The sequence below is a fragment of the Haemorhous mexicanus genome, chromosome 7 (genome assembly GCF_027477595.1).
Source record: "Haemorhous mexicanus isolate bHaeMex1 chromosome 7, bHaeMex1.pri, whole genome shotgun sequence".
Taxonomy (NCBI): Eukaryota; Metazoa; Chordata; class Aves; order Passeriformes; family Fringillidae; genus Haemorhous; species Haemorhous mexicanus.
This window is the reverse complement of record NC_082347.1, coordinates 26,584,544-26,606,901: the sequence shown is the minus strand read 5'-3', so window position 1 is coordinate 26,606,901 and position 22,358 is coordinate 26,584,544. Positions and strand designations below refer to the sequence as shown.

The 22,358-nt window shown below is 36.1% G+C and overlaps 1 protein-coding gene across 2 annotated transcripts in view; it reads left to right on the top strand.

Moving 5' to 3' along the window:
• The window catches only part of PLCE1 (phospholipase C epsilon 1), a 137,875-nt gene that overhangs the window by 4,362 nt on the left and 111,155 nt on the right, over positions 1 to 22,358 (top strand). For both annotated transcript variants that reach the window (XM_059851618.1, XM_059851617.1), the window contains exon 2: positions 18,850 to 20,437. In XM_059851618.1, the coding sequence (XP_059707601.1) occupies positions 19,181 to 20,437 (1,257 nt within the window). In that variant the 5' untranslated portion in view covers positions 18,850 to 19,180. The remainder of the gene's footprint in view (positions 1 to 18,849; positions 20,438 to 22,358) is intronic.

The following is a 22,358-nucleotide window of genomic DNA, read 5'->3' as shown; positions in this document are numbered from 1 at the left end:
AGCAGTGTTTTGGGGAAAACCAACTTGGTTTGCCTTTGGAATTTAGCAAGATAAAAAGGGATCATACCGGACCAGCTACTGCTCTGTGCACTACAGACAGTTCACATCACAGAACAACCTGTAGATTTCTTCTCGAGGAACTTTATTGATGTGAATGCTTCCTTTTTAATTCCTTTAAGGTTTTGGATTTTTAGCTATGTACCAAATCGCAAGGGGAAAAGAAAATGCAGTGTTGTAATTTCCAGGCTGGTTTGCGTTTTGAAGATGGTATTCTGCTTCTGTTCTAATTCTAGGTAATTTTCATACTCTGACATTTTTCAAAGATGTATTTTCAACCAGTTAGCTATTGTTCAATGTGGACAAATATGTTAAAATGCATTTATATCAGATTGTTGCCCATTGGTGGGCCATTTCTAATAATTGGTTAGTATTTTTCTAACTTTTTCTAGAGTCACACTTCCAGTGACTTTCAAGTGTGTCAGGTGTTCTGTGAGTACATGCATTGTTTCTGCTGAAAGCAGTGGGAAAATAACCTCATTGCAGGTATTTCTTGTGAAAGTGTTAAGTTTCTGATCACTCAGTGTGCACCCGTTTTATAGTTCAGCACACTTATGGGAAGCTGTAAACATAGAGAAGTATCTCTGCAAGGCTGGAAGGCCCTGGATTTCTGACTGCAGGAGGGGCTGGCAAACAGGCTGAGTCCCCACTCAGGTTTGGAGTTCACATTCACTCCTGGGTGCCACAGCCTGAGGTTTTGTAACATATTCAGTGGCAGTGGTGTCAAAGAGGACCAGCCAGGTAATGCTTCTTGAAATCTTTTGTGTTATGGTACTTCTGCATTTTTTAGGTGAAGAATATTTCTTAATATGGCTCCTTTAGAGCCCTTGAAGATTTTCAGTGTAGCATGAATAGTCTGTTGTTTTTTACCTCCAAACAACATACAAAAAGGGAAGAATCTTGCATAATTACCTTTATTTTGTTATGATTGCACCTTTTTTGTTTGTGTTTTTCTTAATAATCAATTTATGGCCTAGACAACAAAAATAGAAACAATAAAATCAAACAGCTGGACATATGCTGGAAATATTTTTGTCTTAAGAGCTACTCAGAATGTTGCTGTCATTATTTGAATATACATGTCTTATTCTGTGCTTTTATTCAGAAAAGTATAAGCAAGAAGTTCAATTTCAGTGGTGGTGTTCACTCAATAGACTTAGAAATGAAATAGGGAGAAATAACAACATAAAAATAGATAGTTTCTTATGTGTGTCATTTACTAAAACCTCCTTGACAGTACCACTTAGAGGCATTCCTTATATCATTAGCCTGGGTAATTTAAGTATTCAAGTACAATTATGGGGTTTTTTTAATTTTGTTTTTTTGTTGGATGGATTTAGAAAGTAGCTATCAATATTCCATCATCTCATGAAATTATACTAGCTTAGGCCAAGTCCATGTAGTGCTGGTTGCTGTTGTTTTCATTGTGGTACTTGTTATGCTTTTGTCCCCCTAGTTAAAACATTTCAGAGACTGCAGGACTGCAATACATGGTTAAACTAACTTTGCAGTATGAAACAGAATTGTTTATTAATTAGTTAATTTTTTTTTTAGATGTGTCAGGTTGAAGACAGTGTTTTTATTTACCTAAGCCAAACTAGCCTTCTTGTTACTTAAGCAGAAAACATTTGTAGATAAAAGTCTAAAGTTGACTATTTCTCATTTCCCATTCTCACCTAACTTCTCTAAAAGAAAATAAAAGTTAAATGTATATGTAGTACCCTGGTATAGGAATTCTGTGGTCATTACAAATCTAGCTTTAGCAGCCAGTTTCACTGTGGAGAAAGAGTATAATATTAATACTGTTGGTTCTTGTTTGTGTTAAGCAGGTATTGTCAACTACCAATCTATTTGTGCAGATTGAATTTGTTTATATATAGTTATGGAAACATTTTGGATTTGCAATAAAGAAAGAATATTCTTGTAAAATGTTAGTTTAGGCCCATGACTAAGAAGGCATTTATGAGTCTCTTAAATTATTCATTGCTTTTATTTTTGTTCTTAGTGGTCAGCTGAAATTTTTTCTTGTTCCAGCAAATTCTGAGCTATGGCAAATGTTTTTTGCTGGATCCCTGTGTCACTCACTATGAACACTTTTCGGAAGAATGTTTTACTTGCTCTGATTATGTTTGTGCAGCAAATTCTGGAACTCTGTCTTAAAACTTCTAATTTCTTTGTAGTAGGAGATATAAGGACTTCAGGGATCAGGGAAGAAAGAGTCTTGTTTAAAATGTTGTGGTTTCATTTGTATAAAGCAATATGAATCCCTTAAAGTCATCAACATTTTGGGTTGTAAATGTCCTTCTGCTTTATCAAGATAAGGAAATACTAAAATTTTAGATTAACTTTGGGGGCATTAAAAAACTAATGGGATAGTTTATGATATTAATAAACGGATAATATCTACAATTGAGATGTATTTTCACTGTTTTGTCTTGTCATTCTGATCTATTCTGGGGACATACCAACAAACTGATTTTTATTATGAAAATGTGTTGTCAGCACCATTTAGAGCATCAAATTCCAAGATCTCATTTTCCTTCCATGGAACCTTCCTTTTTGTCTTAGAATTATTAAACCATTATTGTTCCAATTTTCATTTTGTTTTTATAAAGAAAGGTTGTGTTTTTAAGGTTCAGATTATGAATAATTATATTACTAGTACAACTAGTAATTATATAATAGTACAACTAGGGCTTCTGGAAAAACAGTGCCTCTCTGAGTACATGACTGTAAGAATTGGCACTACTGGGAATCCCCTTCAGAAATTATTTCTTTATACTTTGTGAACTGTGATTCTAGATTTGCAAGCCAGGTTCAGTAGTGGTGTGCGGAAATAAACAGTTCCCTAGACAGCAGGCTGTAAAACAGGTCAGTGTTAAAATATGCAGTAACATCTTTCAAATGTCTGTTTAGTATTAGACTACTATGCCTGCCTGAATTTTCTTTCAGGATTCAGATCATAGCATTTGTTTGGAGTTTTGTTACCTGATAGATGTAGGAATGTTAGTGATTCACAGATAGTAATGGGTTTTCTGGACATCTTCACTTCCACCCTCCCAGAAGAGGCAATTGTGTATTCTCTTAAAATTTGTGAATATCATTCTACTTTACCCAAAGCTTAACTTCATGTTGGTGTCATCCCTTCGTTTTGTTACACATACTCTTTATTCTGTTATGCAAGTTGATAATGAAAATGTTTATCCTTAATAGTCAGTTGTCTTGTTGGCTAGGTACAGAAAGCTGGTTTTGAGGCTAAAATTTCTAATTTTAGCCTCAGAAGATACTGTACCACAGTACAACAGTACAGTATAGTATTATCCTTTATAACAGCTTCAGTGCACCCTTGAACTTCATTTCACCTGTGGTGCTTTACAGAAAGCTGCATAGAATTGACTTAGGAGTTAGTGGGAGAGCTGTAAAAATATTTGAGGAAGGTGTGTGCACAGATTCAAAGCAAGGAAAATTGTTTGGTATGACAGCATTGGAGCTCTGAGGTTGCTGTTGAGAAGAATGGAAAGCCCTGGACAAAAGAAAAAAACCAGCCTTTGCTTTCTTGTTCTTGCTTGAACTTGCATTTAGCAAAACTCTCCCATACATTTCTGTGCATTTGAGTCAAAGAAATCTGTGGATAATTAAAAAAAAAAAGCCTTTGTGTCCTGGTTTTCCTGCCTTAGCCATTTTGCTTACAATAAAGCTCTATTCTGTGAGCAGCCATATGCATCCCAATAAAGGTTTTAAAGTTTGAATTGAGACAGAGACTGTCTCAGCTTTTGGCCAGCAAATGCAAAGAAAGTTGGCCATGTTCCCTCTATTTGCCAGAAAAGCATGAAAGCTGGGGCCCCTCCTCTGTCAGAGAAAAAGGGAAGCTCTGATCTTTCTGCATACAGATTTTTGGAAGTATTGAGTCCTTGACATACTATTGGTATGACTTGTCTGTCTCTTGCTTGCTTGGTGTGACCCAAAGCCCCCAAGAAAAGATCTCTTAACTACAATGAACTTGTATAGATTAACCTGGGCTTTTTTCTCTGATTATCAGTTTGGTGGTACATTTTTTCCCTTCTAGTTGCAGTCCTAAATATCCACAATTAATTCCATGTCTACGCAATTACAGGTTTTTTTCATGTATCTTGTCTCTCATGCTGCTAAATCTAAAGACCAAATTGCTTACTTTTTCAGTATTTGAAGTACATATGAGTGTGTATTTAAAAAAGCATAGATATTGTACTATTTATTGCATATTGGTGTATAGGCATTTCTAGTACTTTGTTTTCTCATATTCAGGGCTTTACAGCTTTCAGTATTCAGATAATCTGACAGTCCCTTGAATGATGTATGACTATATAAAATAAGAATATTAAGTTATGAAGGAGATCATCCATAAAATTTAGACTTATTTTTAATGTGTTCTGTTATGGTTCAAAAATATTTAATAATTATTGTTAAATATTTGAACTTAAAATATTAAAAGTCAGAATATGGGGTTTAGAATTAGTACATAATAATATCTCTTGCACATTCTTTTTACCATAACTGTACCTAAGATTATGTAAATGTTGCTGTGTAATTTCTTTTTTTGGTGAGTGAATCATGAAAACTAAGCAAGTACTTTGGTTTTTATGGTTATTATAAGCAGTAATTATGCACACCTGGATTATGTATCCCTATTATTAAGTTATATAAACAATGTACACCCAAAGTGCTTGCTTTTTCTCTATAATTATGACATTTATGTGGTGGGTACAATTTTTGTTTTTCAGGGAGGTAACATGTAAGATTAGAAGTGCTGCAATGCATGCACTGTATTTCCTAAAATACATTGAAATGTGGTAGTACTACTAGCCTTATTACTTCCATAGCTGTTTCTGTTTTTATAAAAGCATTAGAGCACTTAAATAAAACCAACCAGCATTAATGAGCAAGTAATACACCAGAAAACTACACAGAATCCTTGAATATCTCAGTGTGAGGAGTGTGCTAATTTAATTTGTTCTTAGATGACTCTCATGAAGTGTTTGAAGTTTGTCAAATACTTTGTGAGGTCTAAGGTACATTTTGTGTTTGAAGGCAGAGCTTGCCTTTCCTAAACTAAATTCAATTCTACTGATTTTTTTTTTCTTAAAGGTAGGTAAAAAGAGAAAGCAGATAGTTTTGGAAATCAATAAGAAGGTATCTGGAAAACAGTGGGTCTGAGTGTGACACAGTCCCCACTAAATTTTCAGGAACAGATCTATAAGGAGGTACTTAAAAGATTGCAAGATAAGCTTGTAATAAAATAAGAGGACTATGAAAAAAAATTCAAGAATCAAGAAAAAAATTGGTCTAGAAAGTCAAGGAAAAGATGGAAATTAAAAAGATTTACTGGAGCAGCTAACCGGTTTGAGGTGTGGCTGTAGCATGCCTAAGAAGACAGATGAACAATATTTAATTTGAAATCTCAAAGGACAGGTTAGTCTGCATTCATTTACATGTGCTGGTTTTATTTGCTCTTTCTTCAGAGGTCATCTACTGTTATCCATGAACTTTATTCTAGATGTACAGGTACTATATCTTTATACCTCATCTCCACATTTCTCACACAACCTTGTGAGAAATTGACTTTTCCTTGTTGGCTTTCTATTGACCAGAAAGTAGCAGAGAGGAAAGCAATACCATCCACATTAGAAACTGTCACTACTTAAACAAAGATCTCCGTACAGCATGCAAGGTATTGATTGAGAAAAGGGAGAGCTACAGTCTGCCTGTTGCACCTTGTGAGTGCTGGAGCAGGTGGTGCCCTCACTGAGCTACCACTTGTAAACACTTTCTCTTCACATCATCAATGAACTTAACCAGTTGTGGCACATCACTGATAGGCATCACCTTGCAAACTGTCTTGAAGCAGATTTTTGTTTTGCACCGTTTTGCAGCATAGGTTTTTGTTGCAAGCAGAGCACTGTTGCCAGCATCAGCCGTTGTTTTGCTCAGAGCTGTGTAGACTGCACAGACCATTATTTTTCCTTGCTGCTTTGCCTCCCTTCAGGGATCTTTTCTCGTGCCAGTTATTACTTCATAACACACTACTCAGCCGCCTGCTGGGGTCAACACTGGTTTGAACGGTCTGTCCTGCAGGTGAGCCTCCTCCTGCACTGGTCTGCAGGGTTTTCCCCTCAGCGGGATGAAGTCACTGTTGTCATCTTGCCCAAGAGAAGTCTGATTACAAGGCCTTGGACTGCTCCTTATCTTTCAGTTTGCTGCTTCAGTACTGGCCTGACAGTGTTTGATTCAGCATTTCAGAGTAACCTCCTCATCCCTGTTCTTGGCAACAATGAAAAGTCCATATTCATACTGCTGCTCGAGTGTTACTTGATAATTAGTTTCCCTCAACTTCTTTTTATCGTTTGTGGTTGTGCCTGATGGGGAGACCAGTGACCTTTGTGCTGGGGAGTTGCAGGAGGGGTCAGTGGGAGGACAGGCCCAGGGCTGAGACTCTGCTGCAGTCCACCTGGGTCAAGAAAGGCACCAGTGGGTGATTCTGATCTTAAAAATCTGATCAAATGGTCAGGAGCAGCAGAGAATGGGGCCTGAGCCCAGAGATGTCAACAACATAGCTCACCAGAACTGGGGCAGTCCTGAGCTGAAATGGCTCCTGGGCCTGCTAGGGGGGGCTGCAGGTGGGGCTGCTGATGGTGTTTGAGGACTTGGTGTTCTCAGAGCCCTGACAGTGCCTCTGATAAATACCCACATTGATCCTGTCCTGTGTTAACACCATGGAATGCTGTGCTGGTTGTAGCATTCGTTCGTTGTTATCGTGCCCAAGTACGTTGCAGAAAACAGAGTGGTTTGATCTTAAACTGTTACAGCAGAAATAACCTTGAGCGTTTCAACATCTGCTGGCTCATCATCTTCTACAGTCCTTTTGTGGTTGTGTTCTTTGGCTCGTTTCATTGTGGCACCAACTGCTTCCTCTGTGGTGCTGTCCTTTCTCTGCTCAAGTTTAGAGCATTGATCAGGCATGTGTGCATGCCTCCTCCCTTCCAGGACCTTTTTGACCTAAATACAAGGAGTATTGAGTTAATGTGTTAGCAGCAAGGCTGCACAACCAAATGCAAACAAATCTTTCTGCTTGACTGAGAAAGTCTATATGTAACACCCATTTTTACGTAATATGTTATTACAGAGGCATATTAATATAAGAATGTATCCTAGGGTAAAAAAACCAAGATGATTTCCTAGCAACATTTTCAGATTTTAATGAAACAGTTTTGTTTGGATACTAGCAGACTCTCTGGCACGTATTGCCAGTTAAGTCAAAATAGAAAAAAAAGGTGTTCTGGAGAGGGAAGTGTCAGTTTCCAAATTATGACTGCAGTTTTTAGCCTAGTTTCTTATGGAAATGACTTTGTAAAGGCACACTGTGTGTCTGTACATATTTTCTTCCAACTTTTAACTTGGCCTGTAGCAACTGGGTTTATTACAAAGTGCAGGTCTCGAAAATGCTAGACTCAATAAATTTCATGCAGATGTTACTCAGATATAGAAGAGAAGTTCTGTAAATCATTTTGGTTGTGAAGAAGCTGCACATTAGTTGAGGGTCTGTATAGGAGAAAGTCCTTAGTAATACTAATACCTCAGCTCTAAGAAAAGCTTTAGTTGGAAGTGGTGTCACAGTTACTTCAAATTCATTACTTCTAGGAGTAACGAAGGTATATAATGCTTGATTATTGTGCATTCTCTTATTTTAGATTGTACTTTTAGCTACTCTACATGAACCTTAAATATCCTCTGAGATATTTGTTCATTGACTTTACCAACAACTTCACTGGGTTAAAATTCCATCTATTCAGCTGAAAGTACAAGAAATTTTAAGAAATGTAAGAAGCTTTGAACAAGTGATTGTGTTAGATAATACAGAATTAGCTTTTGCCACATATTCTTAACCTAATTAACTATAGTGTGTGGACTGAAGTAGACTAAAATCTGGTAAAAAGTCCCATCTCATCAAGGGAGCAGATTTTAATGTTTAGAATTCTATATTCTTACTATTCTTGAAGCAAGGAGCTTGACTATACTACCCACAAGTGACCTGTTCCATAAAGACTGAATTTCAACTGAATACTTGGCAAAGGTTGTGTTTTTATCCTGAAGTAATGGATGAAGTAGAAATGCACATTTAAAAGCCACAGATTGTAAGTACAAGTAGTCAGAAATACTTAATGGACTGCTTTCTAAAGTGTCTGGAAGATAACCAGGAAAACCTAATATCTCCTCAGCAAGGATGTAAGTGTTCACTACAATGATTTTAAAGGTTCTCAAATGAAAGATCACCTAAATATGCCACAGTCATTAATGAAGACATGCTATGTTAATCTTCAGGCATGTTTCTCCTTCAAATAGCTTAAGTTGTTAAAGAAATGCAACTGGAACTTAACAAATATGGAATTTGGGAACTTAACAAATATGGAATTTGTTGTGTATTTTCTGTGTTTGACTCCATTTATCTTGGAAGATGTGACAGTATATTATAGAAGAAACTTTGTCATTTTAATTGTGGGTATATTTCTGTCCTATTTATTTGTTGAGTGAGATTGGATAAATAGTATTTATAATTTGAATTGCAATGAAGCCTACAGGGGTTTTAAAGTATTAAAACATTTAATTTAAAATGATCACTGAAGGGGTCTTTCTCAACATAATAAATTTTATCTGAACATAAGGAACATCTTCCAACATCCTGAAAAAATAAGTTGCAGTTGTGTGGTGACTTGCTGCTTGCACATTTAATTTTAGCAAGAGCCAACATCTTAGAGGTTGCTTCATGGCTTGAATTAGATGTCAGGGTGGGCTTTCTCCCAGAGAATGATGTGACTGATAAAATCATCATAGGAAAAAAATTAATGTAGTCTTGATTTGCTGAGCAGATATTGTTTGAGTAGGGCTGTTTTCAGTGTCACAGTGCTTAATATCTAGAAGTAGTTTGATGTATTTTCAGGGCTGCTGAATCAATAGTCTTCTCAAAATTCCACATTTTAAAAGCAGATAATTAATTACAATCTAAGCAAACTGGTTGTTTGCTCTTGCCTTGTTTTGCCTTTACCCTGTTTTTTACTCTTATATTCTCTCTTAGGCATAATAATATGCACAGGACATAGCAGATGTTCAAAAGAGAAAGAATAAGAAGTTAAATATTAAGATTCCTGAATGAATGGCATGAATAGATCCAGAGTGGTATACAAAGAAAATCTATTTTGAGAAAGGGGAATTGTGCAGTAATTTAATAATGTCAGTTTTCAGCATTTGAAATATTTTGCTTTGCTTTTCTTTAGTTAAAGTGTAAATGCATAAATTGACAAATGACTGAACTTTTGTCCTCCTACAGATTAGCATTTAATTTTTATTTGAAACATGTATTGGAGTTTCAAACTCAATCTTGTTGTAGTTATCACAGCTGAACAGTAACATTAAAGTTATTCCTCAAGTCATGTTTTAAATAGGACTACTGTGGCTTAACATACTGTGAGTAAAAGTCTTAGCTTGAGTTTACAGAAGATAAATTGTAGTGATATATGTGCCTTTAACATACCCTCAGACGTTTTAGTCTCAGAAATGTTTTTATTGCAGGTTTGTTCTGTTCTCACCAGTGTGGCTTGAATTACAGCTTATACTGGACAGCAAGAGAGAGGGAAATGAGAGAAGACTTGAGTGCTCACGCGAGAAAAATGCTGTAAGGAAAAACAAACAAGACTAGGAAACTGAAGTGTTCTTGTTGCTTATTGTGTCACACCTACATTGGAGTAATTTTAAAACTTCAGCGGGGTGACAGGTTCTTAGGACAAAGTGCAGTTGCTGTTTATTGAAATATGTGTCAGTGTGGCACATGAAGTCCCTTGAAGGGAAGGTTTCACATTGGGTAGAAATGCTAGTGAGCTCACATGGGAAGACTACTACTATCAGTGGTACTTTGCTGTTAAGCAGAACTAGCTAAGAAAGAGGCTTGCCATGGCTAGAGATTCCTGCTGGGCATGGGGTTTTGCTTTGTGATGTGAAGCTCTCTGGTATTGCCTTAGGAAAAAGGAGAATGAGGGTTAATGGTGTTAGCGTATTTGGTAAATGGTTCTTTATCTCTGGGCTGAGCTGTCGCTGTGTTACCAGTGTCCAGGCAAATAAACCTGCTGCTGTAGGAACTGATGTGCTGGTTTCTATCACTGCTGAAGTGTGGATCCCAGTACAGGGGGTGAAACTTTGCTGGGAGGCATAGGTGGTGCTCCAGGCAGGGTGTGGAGTGTGGCTGGCATGCTGTGATACTGTAGGGCTTGGCCAATGGCTGACTGGCTCTGAAGGCTTGGAGCAACTGACTCAGACAAATGGTATCCTCTGGTTAAGGCAGCATCTCCAAAAGCATTTTTCACAGGTGTGGTAGGAAGAGACTGGGATCAGAGCATGAAACACCCAATTCTGTCACTGGTGTGCCATTGTGAATCTGTGATTGGATGTTTTTTACAAGTGAAGGCCGGCAATCTGTTTCCTACTTACTTCCCTTTGCATCTAAGAACTCATCTGGCTTCCATCTGGCTTTCTGTAATTTGTCCTGCTCATGTACTTTGTTTGTACTAATGACTCTTTGAAGAGAGAGTTTGATAAAAACTAGGATGGATGTGGTATGCCATGTTTACTAATTACTACTACATTAGTCTGTAGTCCCAGGTTACTGTTGACTCTTTAGAGTCATAATCAGTTCATATTTCCAAGTGGCAGATTTTGAATGTGATAACCAAATTCTCAGCGCATTAGTTTTTGTCTGTAAGCCTTCCATTTTGTATTAATGTTTTAAGGCCGCACAAATGATTGATAAATAAGTACATACTATGATTTCCCCCATATTTATTAATTGTATTTTGATGAAAACAATTATTTTCATTAATATTTTAACAAAAACACAGTTTGAAATATTTCTAAAATGATTTCAAATCAAGATGTGTTGTGCACAAAACACTTTCAATTCTTCTTCTTCACTTCCGTTTGATGGACTTAGAGCCTTGATCAGTGGAAAAGTCTCTTGTAATTTTTCAATATATTTAGTTGAATATGGGTGGCCTTAATGAAGGGACTTACTGTGCATGCAAATGTAGGGGGGTGTGTGTGTGTGTGTGTGTGTGTGTGTAGAACTCGAGAATTTTTTAAAGGGTAAGGTGAAGATATGAATGATGGCATTGAGTTCAGGGGAACCATAAAGTTTTCAAAAGCGGACAAAGCCTTGAAAACAGGATGATGGATGAATTATTTTCAAGTCTGAAGCTCTAGGTGCTTCAAAGGATCTGAATGGCTGATTGTTGGTACTCAACCACAGACTCAATGTGTGGGCAGGGCTGAGAATGTGTTACTTGCTGTTCACTGCAGATTATGTGAATAGTTCTGGTGAAGCAGAGAACATCTGAATTTTGAAAAATAGTTTATCATTTCAGCTAGTTCCAGTCTTCCTGTTTCATATGACATTTAAGTGATGGAGCTTACCTTATGGTCTTTGATTTGTTTTGGTTTGTCTTATTTTTTTAGTTGGAACTTGTGTTGCTTGAAGCTCTCAGATTTTTATACTTACATGTCTATAATCATGTAGATCAGTTTTTAGAATGTATTTGATGACTTATTTAAGGTGTCTCAATGCAAGATGCTGCAGATGCATTTCTGCTTTGGCCTTGGATTCTCCCTTAGTCTCCTCCCAGCTTTATGGTTATGCTCTCTTTGTCAGTTTGCAAGACTGAATCATGAGCAGCATCAGGTAATTCTGCCTGAAGACTCTCTTCCATTCTTAGTTAGTTTTCCTCTGGATTAGTTGATTCTTGTCTCTGCAGGAGCTCCTATTCAGGAGATATCTCATTGAGAGTGATGGGGAACAGCTGTTTTGGCTAGAGCCTGCCAGTAGGTTGGCTTAAAACTCAAACCTCATTTTTAATTGTGTTTATTTTTTGGCATGGTTTGTATGATTACTTTTTAAATTTTCAGATCTTAAAATAAATTCTGATGCACTAGTGCATTTGTTTTTCACATGCTTTTAAAAAAAATTATTTCTCACTGTATTTCTTATTTTTCTTCTTTATAAGCATTATTTAACCTTTTCTTTTGTATGATATAGTTTATTGTCAATCATTTTCATTTCCTTTATATTTTGTCTAATCTTTCTAAGAGATCTACTTACCAGTGACAAGTCTGTTGAATTCTGTGCCTTGAAGATTTGTTGTTCTTAATTGTACTGCACTTTCCCTGTGAGTGACTCAGTGCTTGAAAATCTTTTTTATGCATTTAAGACTGTTTTCAAGTTCCTCAAAAAATTAAGAAAAGTTATTCCAGAAGTACTTGTTCAAATATGGAGAAGAATTTTTCTGCCTTTAACAGCTGGAGTTGTGCATTTCAGGTAGAAGGGCTTCTCCGTCCAAGCGTCAATGATGGAATTACAGCTTCCAGATAAGGTCACTTAGCATGAAATTCAAGTAACCACTAAACAGAAAGTTTATTTAAACAGCTTATTGCAGGTCAGATCTAGAAAGAAATACAGAACTGATCCTGACAGTGAGATAAATGCAGTTTTGGCTTCTCTCTGTGCATCTCCTTGTCAGAAAAGGAATTCTTGTAAAGAAATGAAGAGTGGAGCTGGTATCTGGCAGAAGCTTCACATTCTCCCTGATGGAGTGATGAATGATGAGGCAATTGAGAGGGTTCACCATCTGGCAGACATTTGCATAGTTTGCGATATCTAATACACAATTATGTTTAGATAAGTATTCTAGAAATTAGAAAAAAGACTCTAACTTGACAGGACATATAAATACTGTAGTTCTTTGAGATTTTTTTGTTGTTGAAACACAGATGCTGGTGGTAAATCTGAAGTTCTGAATGATGCTCTTTGCCAAATCAAATGTTGTTATAACTTGCTTCCAACTGTTCAAATAGGATTTGTGCACATCTTGAGTGATTCTTAAGAGTCTAGCTATTTCCTCTTTACTGTTTGCCCATAGTCCCCTAGGGAGAAGTGAGGTTTAGAAAATGGTGATGACATGTTGGTGCCCTGTTATTGTGATAGTATCTCCTGCTTGTTTCTGACATAAAACACTGTAATGAAAAACTAATAGTGTGCATGATACAGCATAAATTAAAGAGGACTTAATAAATGTGGTTTCTTATTCTGTTTAAGGTATTGGTCTGGAACAAACTATAGCTTATATACTAAAAAACTAAGCTCATTATTCTTTTTTAATTGTAAATGGATAGTTCTAATATACAAAACATTTTCCTCATAAATCAGTTTTCTCTTCAAGAGCTTGAGCTGGGATTATAGTTATCAAGCATAGTTGTTGGGGTGATGTGACAAAGATGATCAATAGTTTTATATCCACTTACTATGCCAAATTATTTTCTGTAATTTCCCAAGAATCTCTCAGTAACTGATTGCTTATGCCTTGGATACTATGTAAATAATAGTAATTTGAAATCATTAATAAAATCACTTGGTTGTTGGTGGGTGTTTGTATGCTGAAATGTCTTTTGCTTAGGATAGATAGTTACCTTGTATACATAGCATGTAGGATGAATGTTGAAGAAATAGTTGTAAATGTCCCAGTGTGGCCAGGGTAGAGGGGAGGATTCTCAGGGTTCTTGCAGTTCCCATTAGCTGTTTTGAATTACTATCTGTCTCAGTCCAATAGCAGTTAGCCCATGGAAACCACAGTAGATGTTTAGTAATGTCATGTATCTGTTTCAGTCCTCCTTATTCTCTGTACTCATAATCCTGACCCCACCAGGCATTCACTGAATTTCCTGTGCAGCTCCCACAACATCGTACATACAGAATTGCATTCAGCATCACTGACAGCACCCAGCTTCTCTAAACAATCCCTCTTGTCACCTTGACACCCATCCCTTACTTGCCCCTCTTGCAGTTGCTGCTTGTTCCCACAGTCCAAACAGCATCCTCAAAAATTTACAAGATCCTCTTTTCCTTTGACAGCCTAGAATTGAGGGCTTTCTAACTTAACCACATCGTGTGATGGTTCTGCTCTTCATACGCCTTTTCTAAGTTCAACATGCTATATTTTGTTTTCACTGAAGCAGAATTCTGTCTGACTTCAGATTGAGTAATGAGTTACAGGTTGAACTGATAGTAAATTAATACAGTTTTGTGGTCTTTGATTATGTTGGATGTTTTGCCTAGACTGTTGTAGACTTCAGGTCCAGATATCTGGGGATTAAGAAATCATTAAATGTTGATATTAATTGTTATTAATACTAATTAGAACCCGCTTGTACTTGAAGTCTTAAAGTGTATGCAGTCAGTGTAAATGGAAAAAAAAATGTAGACAAATTACTTTTGTGTCACATGTTTTCAGACTTAATACATTCTGAGAATGCAAGTGCTGAATGGTTGCCAGGTTGTTTATTTTAATTACTCATTTGTCTTTGTTGGCTGACCTCTGCATCCACAATGATTCACTAATGCTGGATCTAATTTCTTATATTTTTACTTTCCTTTACTGATTGAAGGAGCATGTTACATTTCTGACATAACTTAGGCCTTGTAAAATGAACCAGTGTCATTATTAATGGATTTCATCAGCTAATCTAGTGGCTTTAGAAAATGCCATCATGTACTGAATACAGTGCTTTGCTGTCTATTTCATGTGCTTTTATATTCAGATTTAACTGTAAACTAAATCAGTGTGGATGTACAATGGGAAGAGTATACTTTTGAACAATTTCAGTTTCTTTGTATGCCTGTATACATTTGTTTGAGGATTTTATATGAAGATCTAGGCTTTGGCCACCCATATGCAGACAGGCAAGTAAAGGAAGCTGCAGGGAGTGATAATTCTGCAATTCTACAGTAAGATATGAAATACAGTTTTATTGGTTGAGGTTGTGAGATTTTTACTTGATAGCATTTATGACACTGTGTTAACACACTTCATAGCGCGTGTAATGAATTCCATCAGTTTCAGGAATTTGCTGTGCGCACCGAATTGAAATCTGTTGATTGCAGTGGAAAGCAGACACTGAGAAGAGTATAACTGAGGACACATGAAACCCCTGTCATCTGTTCAGCAGAGCCACAACTTCAGATATTTTTGCAGTTGTCCGTAGATCAGAGACTCTGCCAATGTGGTATTTACTTGCTGTCTTATGAGGTTTTGCATCATACACTAGACGTGCCAGACTTAGAAAAATTTCAGGGTGCCTTTAGACATCCTAGCAAACATGATCTAAACTGAAGCTTCTTCTGAGATGTGTGGTCCCTATCAGGCATTCCTAATATTTTCTTTTCATGGAATATAGTGATAATGTGGCTACAGAGTGAGTCAGATTGTTTGGATGAAAAGAATAATTTTTTGACCTATCAGCCAGGTGAATCAGTTTAGCTCTGTGGATTCATGATCTCCAAATGAGAGAATGTGGAGAATGAGAGGAGGCAGGAGTGGGGTCAAAAAGACAAGAGTGAGGAGAGGCCTAAGTCTTACCAGTTTTGGTTGCAGCTACCTGCTAGATTGACATAGCTGAAACATCAAATTATGTTTGCAAATTGCAGAAATGTGTAAACCACATTAGGAAGCATTTTCTCCCATTCCCTATGTTGCTCATTTTCTCCCTTGTGCTGTTGGAGTACATTAGTTCAACCATACTATGAATTAGATTAGGAAAATATTTTAGCTGTGAAGTAACTTGAGTAAAAAGATTCTTGAGATGGATCACATTTGCATTGCAGTCACATTGCAGTGTTCACAAGAGGATGGGAACAGCTGGACATGCAATGGGAGCTTCTTATGCAGACATTATTCTTGATGAATTGGATATCAAATAGGCACAGATAGAGAAGAGTAATTCTGGTAGAGAGAATGGGCGAGGAGAGAATGGAGAGGTGTATGGCCTCAGCAGCTCAGGAGAGAGGTGACCAAAAGAAGCAATGTTGAGGGAGATTTGAGATAATTTCTAGAGAAAAGAAAAAGGTCTGAGAGAAGCTGTTTGGGGTGGGTGTGGAAACACTTTGGTGTAAGAGAGAGATGGGAAAATTATGTAGTAGGAAGGAGGACTGTGAAAGCTCAGTCCTAGTCTGTGAATGGGCTTTTTGGATAGTCAGGGGTTTAAATGGCTTCTGGTTTCAGTAAATTTCTACTTACAGAAGCAAATCAGTGATGTGATTATTTTTCTTTTTTAAAGTTTCTTCATAAAAAAACCAATGTAATTTAACATACATGGTCAATTTCATGATCTTAAAGTCATTGTGAGATGTTAAAGTTGCGTAATGCTGTCTTTTTGCACAGTAGAGTGATATTTTGTTAGAATTTAATTTAACATCAGGTGTAATAAGAGGTATAATACTTGCAGTGACAATCCAATCCATTAATTTTTATTCTTGATTTAGAAATAATACAGGGAGTACATTTATATATATATCATGGTGGCAGGAAAGATAAATCAGTAGATTAAGACATTTTGATAGATCACAGAATTCTTGAAAAATCAGTGCTGAAGACAACTACTAATAGACATGTTTTATACCTTTTACAAAGAATTATTGTTACTTGATATAGCAAGAAAGAAACTAAGGAGATTAAGAAAAATATCAGCGGCTTCTCCTTCCTAAATCTTTCTCCTTTGATCAGCATCTTTGTATGTAGGTTTGGACTGAAAGGCCACTGGTTGCCACAAAAAATAAGATGGTCTCCATCAAGTGTATAGTGTCAAAAAGTTATGTAAGCTGTCATCTGTGTATTTGAAGAGGAAGGACAGGGAAGAGGGATAGGAAATGGTACAGTAAGAAAATTGCTGAAGTGCTTTCCTTTTTTTGTGTGCATGTTGATCGTAGTCTGGGTTTTTTTTTGTTCTTTTTAAAGTGAAATAGGTGAGGTTGAAGAAAGTGGATTAAGATCAATTTCAGGGTACAGTTTAAAGGTAGAGGGACTACCAGAGAATGTAGACTTTAAAAATTGCATGAGTGTTCCCTTTTCATTGTATGTGCTCTACAGCTGAGCTGTTGCAGTAAGTCATAGGGTGCTCTGTGAGCTGAGTTGGTAACATGACTCTCTCTTAAGACCCAAGCTCACCACTCCATTGAACAACTGCTGTCTCCTTCTACACAACTTTTGTATGAACTGGGGCTGTTACTTTCTTTTCTGGTGCTAAATCTCTCTAGTACAGGATCTGAGTTTACCACCTGGACTCTGATCTGGCTGATCTGGCATGCACGTGCGCTTCGTAATGGGTGGAGAACATAAAACTTGTGGCCCTTTGTTCTCTCTGTCACTTTCCTTTGTGACCCTCCCTGTTGTTAAACCAGTAAAATTGAAATCTTGATTGAAGTATGAAATTGCATTTTTTTTCCATGTACTTGTGGTAGTTATCGTACAAAGAAATAGTGCTGTTCCTGGCCTAGCAAGCTTTTAAGCCACAGATTTGTAGCAAAATGTAACTTCTCTTAAATTTGTTTTTCCTTTTTTTTTTTTTTCTTGTGACCTTTTGTTCACCCTAGCAAAAATGATGCATTTAGTTACATTTATGAATTTAATTTGGTGGGAAAATGGGATGTCAGATATCCCATGAGCTAATGATTGTGTTTAATTTTGATTTGTGCCAGACTGCTTTTGGTGAAGGTTAGTAATCAAGAAAAAATGAAAGCTGCCACTCTAAAATGGATTAAAATAAAATTGTTAATCATAATTACTTGAGAAGAATATCAAAATAGATTTTACACTTCAAATTAATCATTGAGCTTTTCTGCTTTTTATGCCCCCCATAATTTCTAATTCTATCCACTATGGATGATGTAATTATTATGTGTAGCTGAAACACTGATTTCATCATTTGCCTTAGTTTTCTGCTATTTTTTGCTTCAAAGTTTTCTGTTATTTTTTAAACTTTAAAGTTTTTTTTTCCTTTTCTGGTTTCTATTGAATTTAGACTGTTCTAGTAAATGTAGGCCTTAATATAACTGCCTACATTTTCCATAGTTTTAATAAGACATGTTATATTTTTCAGTGACAAATGTGATAAATTGAAGTATAAGTACATTTGTTTAATTCACCATGATTTATCTAGGCATGTCTCTTTTAGTCTTCTGTTTCCTTTGTTGAGCTGTCTGTAATCTCATATTTTCTGATTCCAAGATTTATTTCTACTATGCTGCTTGCAGGAAGGTAGTTGAGTATTAATGACAATGTTGAAAGGCAAGTTAGCTTTTTAGCTTAAGGTGTACAAGTAAAGGAGTCAGAAGATTTGTTTCTGTTTCAGTTTTACTCTAATCTGTCTTCATGCTTTTTCAGTTGTAAACTTGTGGCAAAAATACAATGTTTTCTTTATGATTTCATGGTAACAGCATACAGTTTAAGGAAAGCAAAAACCACGTAACACCAAAACAATTGTAGTTGTGCTTCTGAACATGGAAAGAATTATTTTAAAAGACGATGTTGATTTAAAATTGATTGTGTTCTTCAAAATGTTTTATCCTGGCTATGTGTCAGAAAAAATATGGAAAATGCTTTTTCTTTTTTCCCTTTTTATTTATGTGTTCAATTTCATTGTTACAGCTTCAGACTAATTAGTTTTCTGCAGTCATGTGGCCTTCCATAGTGAAGTGGAGAAGGCTATTTAAATATGTAAAACATGACAGTGATCTTCCAAAATTCTTCTGTGAAATTTTAAGACAGATTTAAATGCGTATTTTGGAATTCTCTAGGTCTCAGTATAATTATCTTGTGTTCTTGTGTTTGTAGTTGTGATGATGGATTTTGTGCCATGAATGCTGTTCACTATATATATGTCTTTTCTTTACAGAAAAACAACTTTGTGGGTGCCCTGTGGGTAGATGCATCTGTGACATGGAGTATGTGTTTGGTCATCTACAATCTGAGGCAACAGTGTGTGAGCTATATATGACAGAAGAATTAATTGTGGAGACAGTCCAGCTGAATGACTGTGTCATAATAAAGAACTGGTTTAAAAATGTTTATGTCTCAAGCCAGTAATCCAAGTCTGGGAAAGCCTAGCAGCCCAACAGTAAAAACAATTAATTTTTTATAAACGTCGCTGCAGAAAGAACAAGCAGTCTATATATTTTACCATGTGTTCCCTGATTCTTTAGCTTTCATTACACTGAAATCATGGTATGAGGATTGGTGGGGAAGGTCCTACCCCCATCCCCAGCACACATCCAGCAACTAGAGACTGTGTCAAGATGACCTCTGAGGAGATGACAGCATCTGTTCTCCTCTCTGTGGTACAGGGTAAAGTGATAGCTGCCCAGTCAGCTGGAGATAAAAATACTGAAAATGCTTTGGACACCAGTGTTATAAGAAGACATACAGCCAGTTCAGGAAGGCAAACCACACACAATCTGTCTTACTTACACAGACTTGAAGAAGAAAGTCTTCAGGGCTCAGTGCCTAAAATATTCCCTCTGGCCAAAGAGCAACTGGCTAACGACAAGAGTAATGAAAACTTCTGGGAGAGGAACAGCTCCATCTCTGATTCAGTGGAATTTCTTAACATTAACTGTAACATTGTACAGAAAAACTACAAGAGCAATATCTCCTGCAGCCAGTTGTATCAATCTTGTGCTCCTTTATCAGGGAAAGAGGCATGCCTGGAAACTGGAATTCCTGTTTCGCTGGAAAGAGCCATGCTTGCTGAAATTCAGTTGAAAATGAATGGACCTTCATTAAGAAGCCAGACAGCAGTAAATAAGAATGACAGCAGTGATCCTGATAAAGTGGCCTTTTTTCACTTACATTGTGCTAGTGAAAGGAATATATCAAAGGCTTTGTGTGGTTTACACAACAGCTTCCTTTTGGATGACTGCTTGCAGCCCATGAGTGATGGTGATGGTAACACCACTGGTTCCCCAGCCTGCACTTGCAGCATAATGCAGTTGACAAATAATTGTGAGAATAAAAATGGACAGCAGTTGTATGAAGACGCTTTAAAGGATAAGTTCTTATGTCTGGAAAGAGCACCACGAAGGGTTAAAGTTGCGTGTTCAGGTCACAACTTCTGTGGAAATAACTTTACTGGAAGAATGCCCTTAAAGCCCTTTCTGAGCCATTTTGAGGACTGCAATGATAACTGTGAAGAAGAGCTGGAAGAGGATTTTTTTAGAAACAAAAAGGAACGTTCTACGCTATTAATAAGACGTTTCTGTAAAAACGATAAAGAGGTTAAAAAATCAGTTTATACTGGAACAAGAGCAATTTTTAGGACTTTACCATCAGGGCACATAGGAACTGTTGCTTGGAATTATGTTGAGCAAAGGAGAAACAACAGTGGCATGAAGCTTTCTAGGATTACAACAGAACAGCTAACTACAATTCAGTCCCTAATAAAATGGAAATTTAATTCCTGTCCTGAGAAGTCTTTATGGTATGAGGTAAGCTTTTCTTTTTTTTTTTTTTTTTTGTTTCCTTGTTTGTTTTGATAACATGATGACCATTCCATTAAAAAAGTGGCTTCAACTAGTAAATACTTAGTAACACTGAATGGGATATTTCACTTACCCACATTGAACAACCTTATGCTGGACACTGCTTTTTAGAAAAATGTATTGCCATCCTCTAAAATTCTTTTGGTTTAAAATAGACACGTGGTAAATATGTCTATAAGTATATGTGTATAAAATTTATACATATATATATGTATATACATATATATTAGTATAAAATGTGCATAGGTAAATGTTTATACCTAGATTTATGAATAAATTTATTTCTTGATAAATAGTCTTTGCATATAAGAATATAACACACCTATATACAGGATAAAAAGATATTTGCATTTTATAGGTATTTATATTTTAAATAGAAAAGGTAACATACATTTATATTTTTCCATATGTATGATAGGTGTATAATTATATATTATAGTTCTACACATTTTAATATATATAACATATATGTATGTATAAATATTTGATGGATATATTAATAATATAGTTTTTCATAAATATATTAATAGCATTATATATGAGAGTATTAGATTACAGTGGAAAATTTGTTGCTCAGGAAAGGAAAGCATAGAATTTCCCCAAGTTGAAGGTATTTCTATTTCTTTTACACCTATTTTGCAATAGTAAAACAAGTAATACTTGAATAATATACATTTATGTACTGATACTGCCCTGGTTTGTGTTTTCTTATGTTATGTAATGCAAAGAAATCCAAGTTTAGAATGAAGTTATGAATGCATAAATTATTTTTATAGAATTTACATAGCACACTGTTATTATTTTAAGATTTTAAGGACATTCTTATTTATTTTAAGTAGTAAAAGATTTTCTGTGCTAGTAGAAATTAAATAGTTGTTGATGTAATCTATAAAAGATTTCAGCCACTGATTACTGAGCTTAGCAAAAAAAGGAGCTGTAGTTTTTCTCTGTAAAAATGTATGAATAAGCTTGAGGGAGGGAAAAATAATCAAGGTAAAGGAGTGTGTTGTCATATAAACTATGCTTATAAATTGGTCCTGAATAAATGGAAATCTCTTCTTGAAGAAATTTCTAGCAATTATTGCTCAGAGTCTTCAACAACTTTCGCTAGGACTGAAATGGAGGAAAATTTACATATTAATCTATCATTTACATTCATGTAAGATCACAGAATCCTACAGTAAAATTGATCAAACAAATATAAAATTTTGTCAGTGATAAGGGAAGAGAGGACTCTGACTCTGTGACAGTTGTGCCCTCTTGTAATATCTTCATGTCCTTCTAGAAATTAGTGTTTTTCCATTTAAATAGTTAATTGAAGAGTTCTATAAACGTGTGTATGTCAGGTTTTTTACCAGGTTGCAGAGCTTTGTGGTTGATTGTTGTGAAATACACCACACTGGTCAGTGGAAGTACAGACTTGCTGGGACAGCAGGTGCCATGAAGAGTGTGTGATCACTGTCCCATGAAGGGGTGAATATAATTCTGTGGGTTTACTTCACATGGTGTATGCATGGTGCATTTAAGTATCATTATAAGTTTTATGGGGGAGAGATGGGACAGTGTTTTGTAGCTGAGATAGCTGAAGGATGTGTTCATATTTTTTCACTGGACATTTCCAATTTGACATGAGTTCCTTAGGTTTTATCATGCTTGCCTGTTTAACCACTTTCCACCACCGCTGTATAGTACAGAACATACAGCATTTTTGGGTGGGAGAGCTTTAATTTGAAGATGTTTTTGTTGTCTATATATATGAACTCAGAAACAAAAGTAGTGAGTATGCACTGAATAATTATTTAAATAGAAAAAATTCTGTCTCCAAGTCAGCAAAAGATAAACAGGCACTGTAAAGCACTTAGAATAA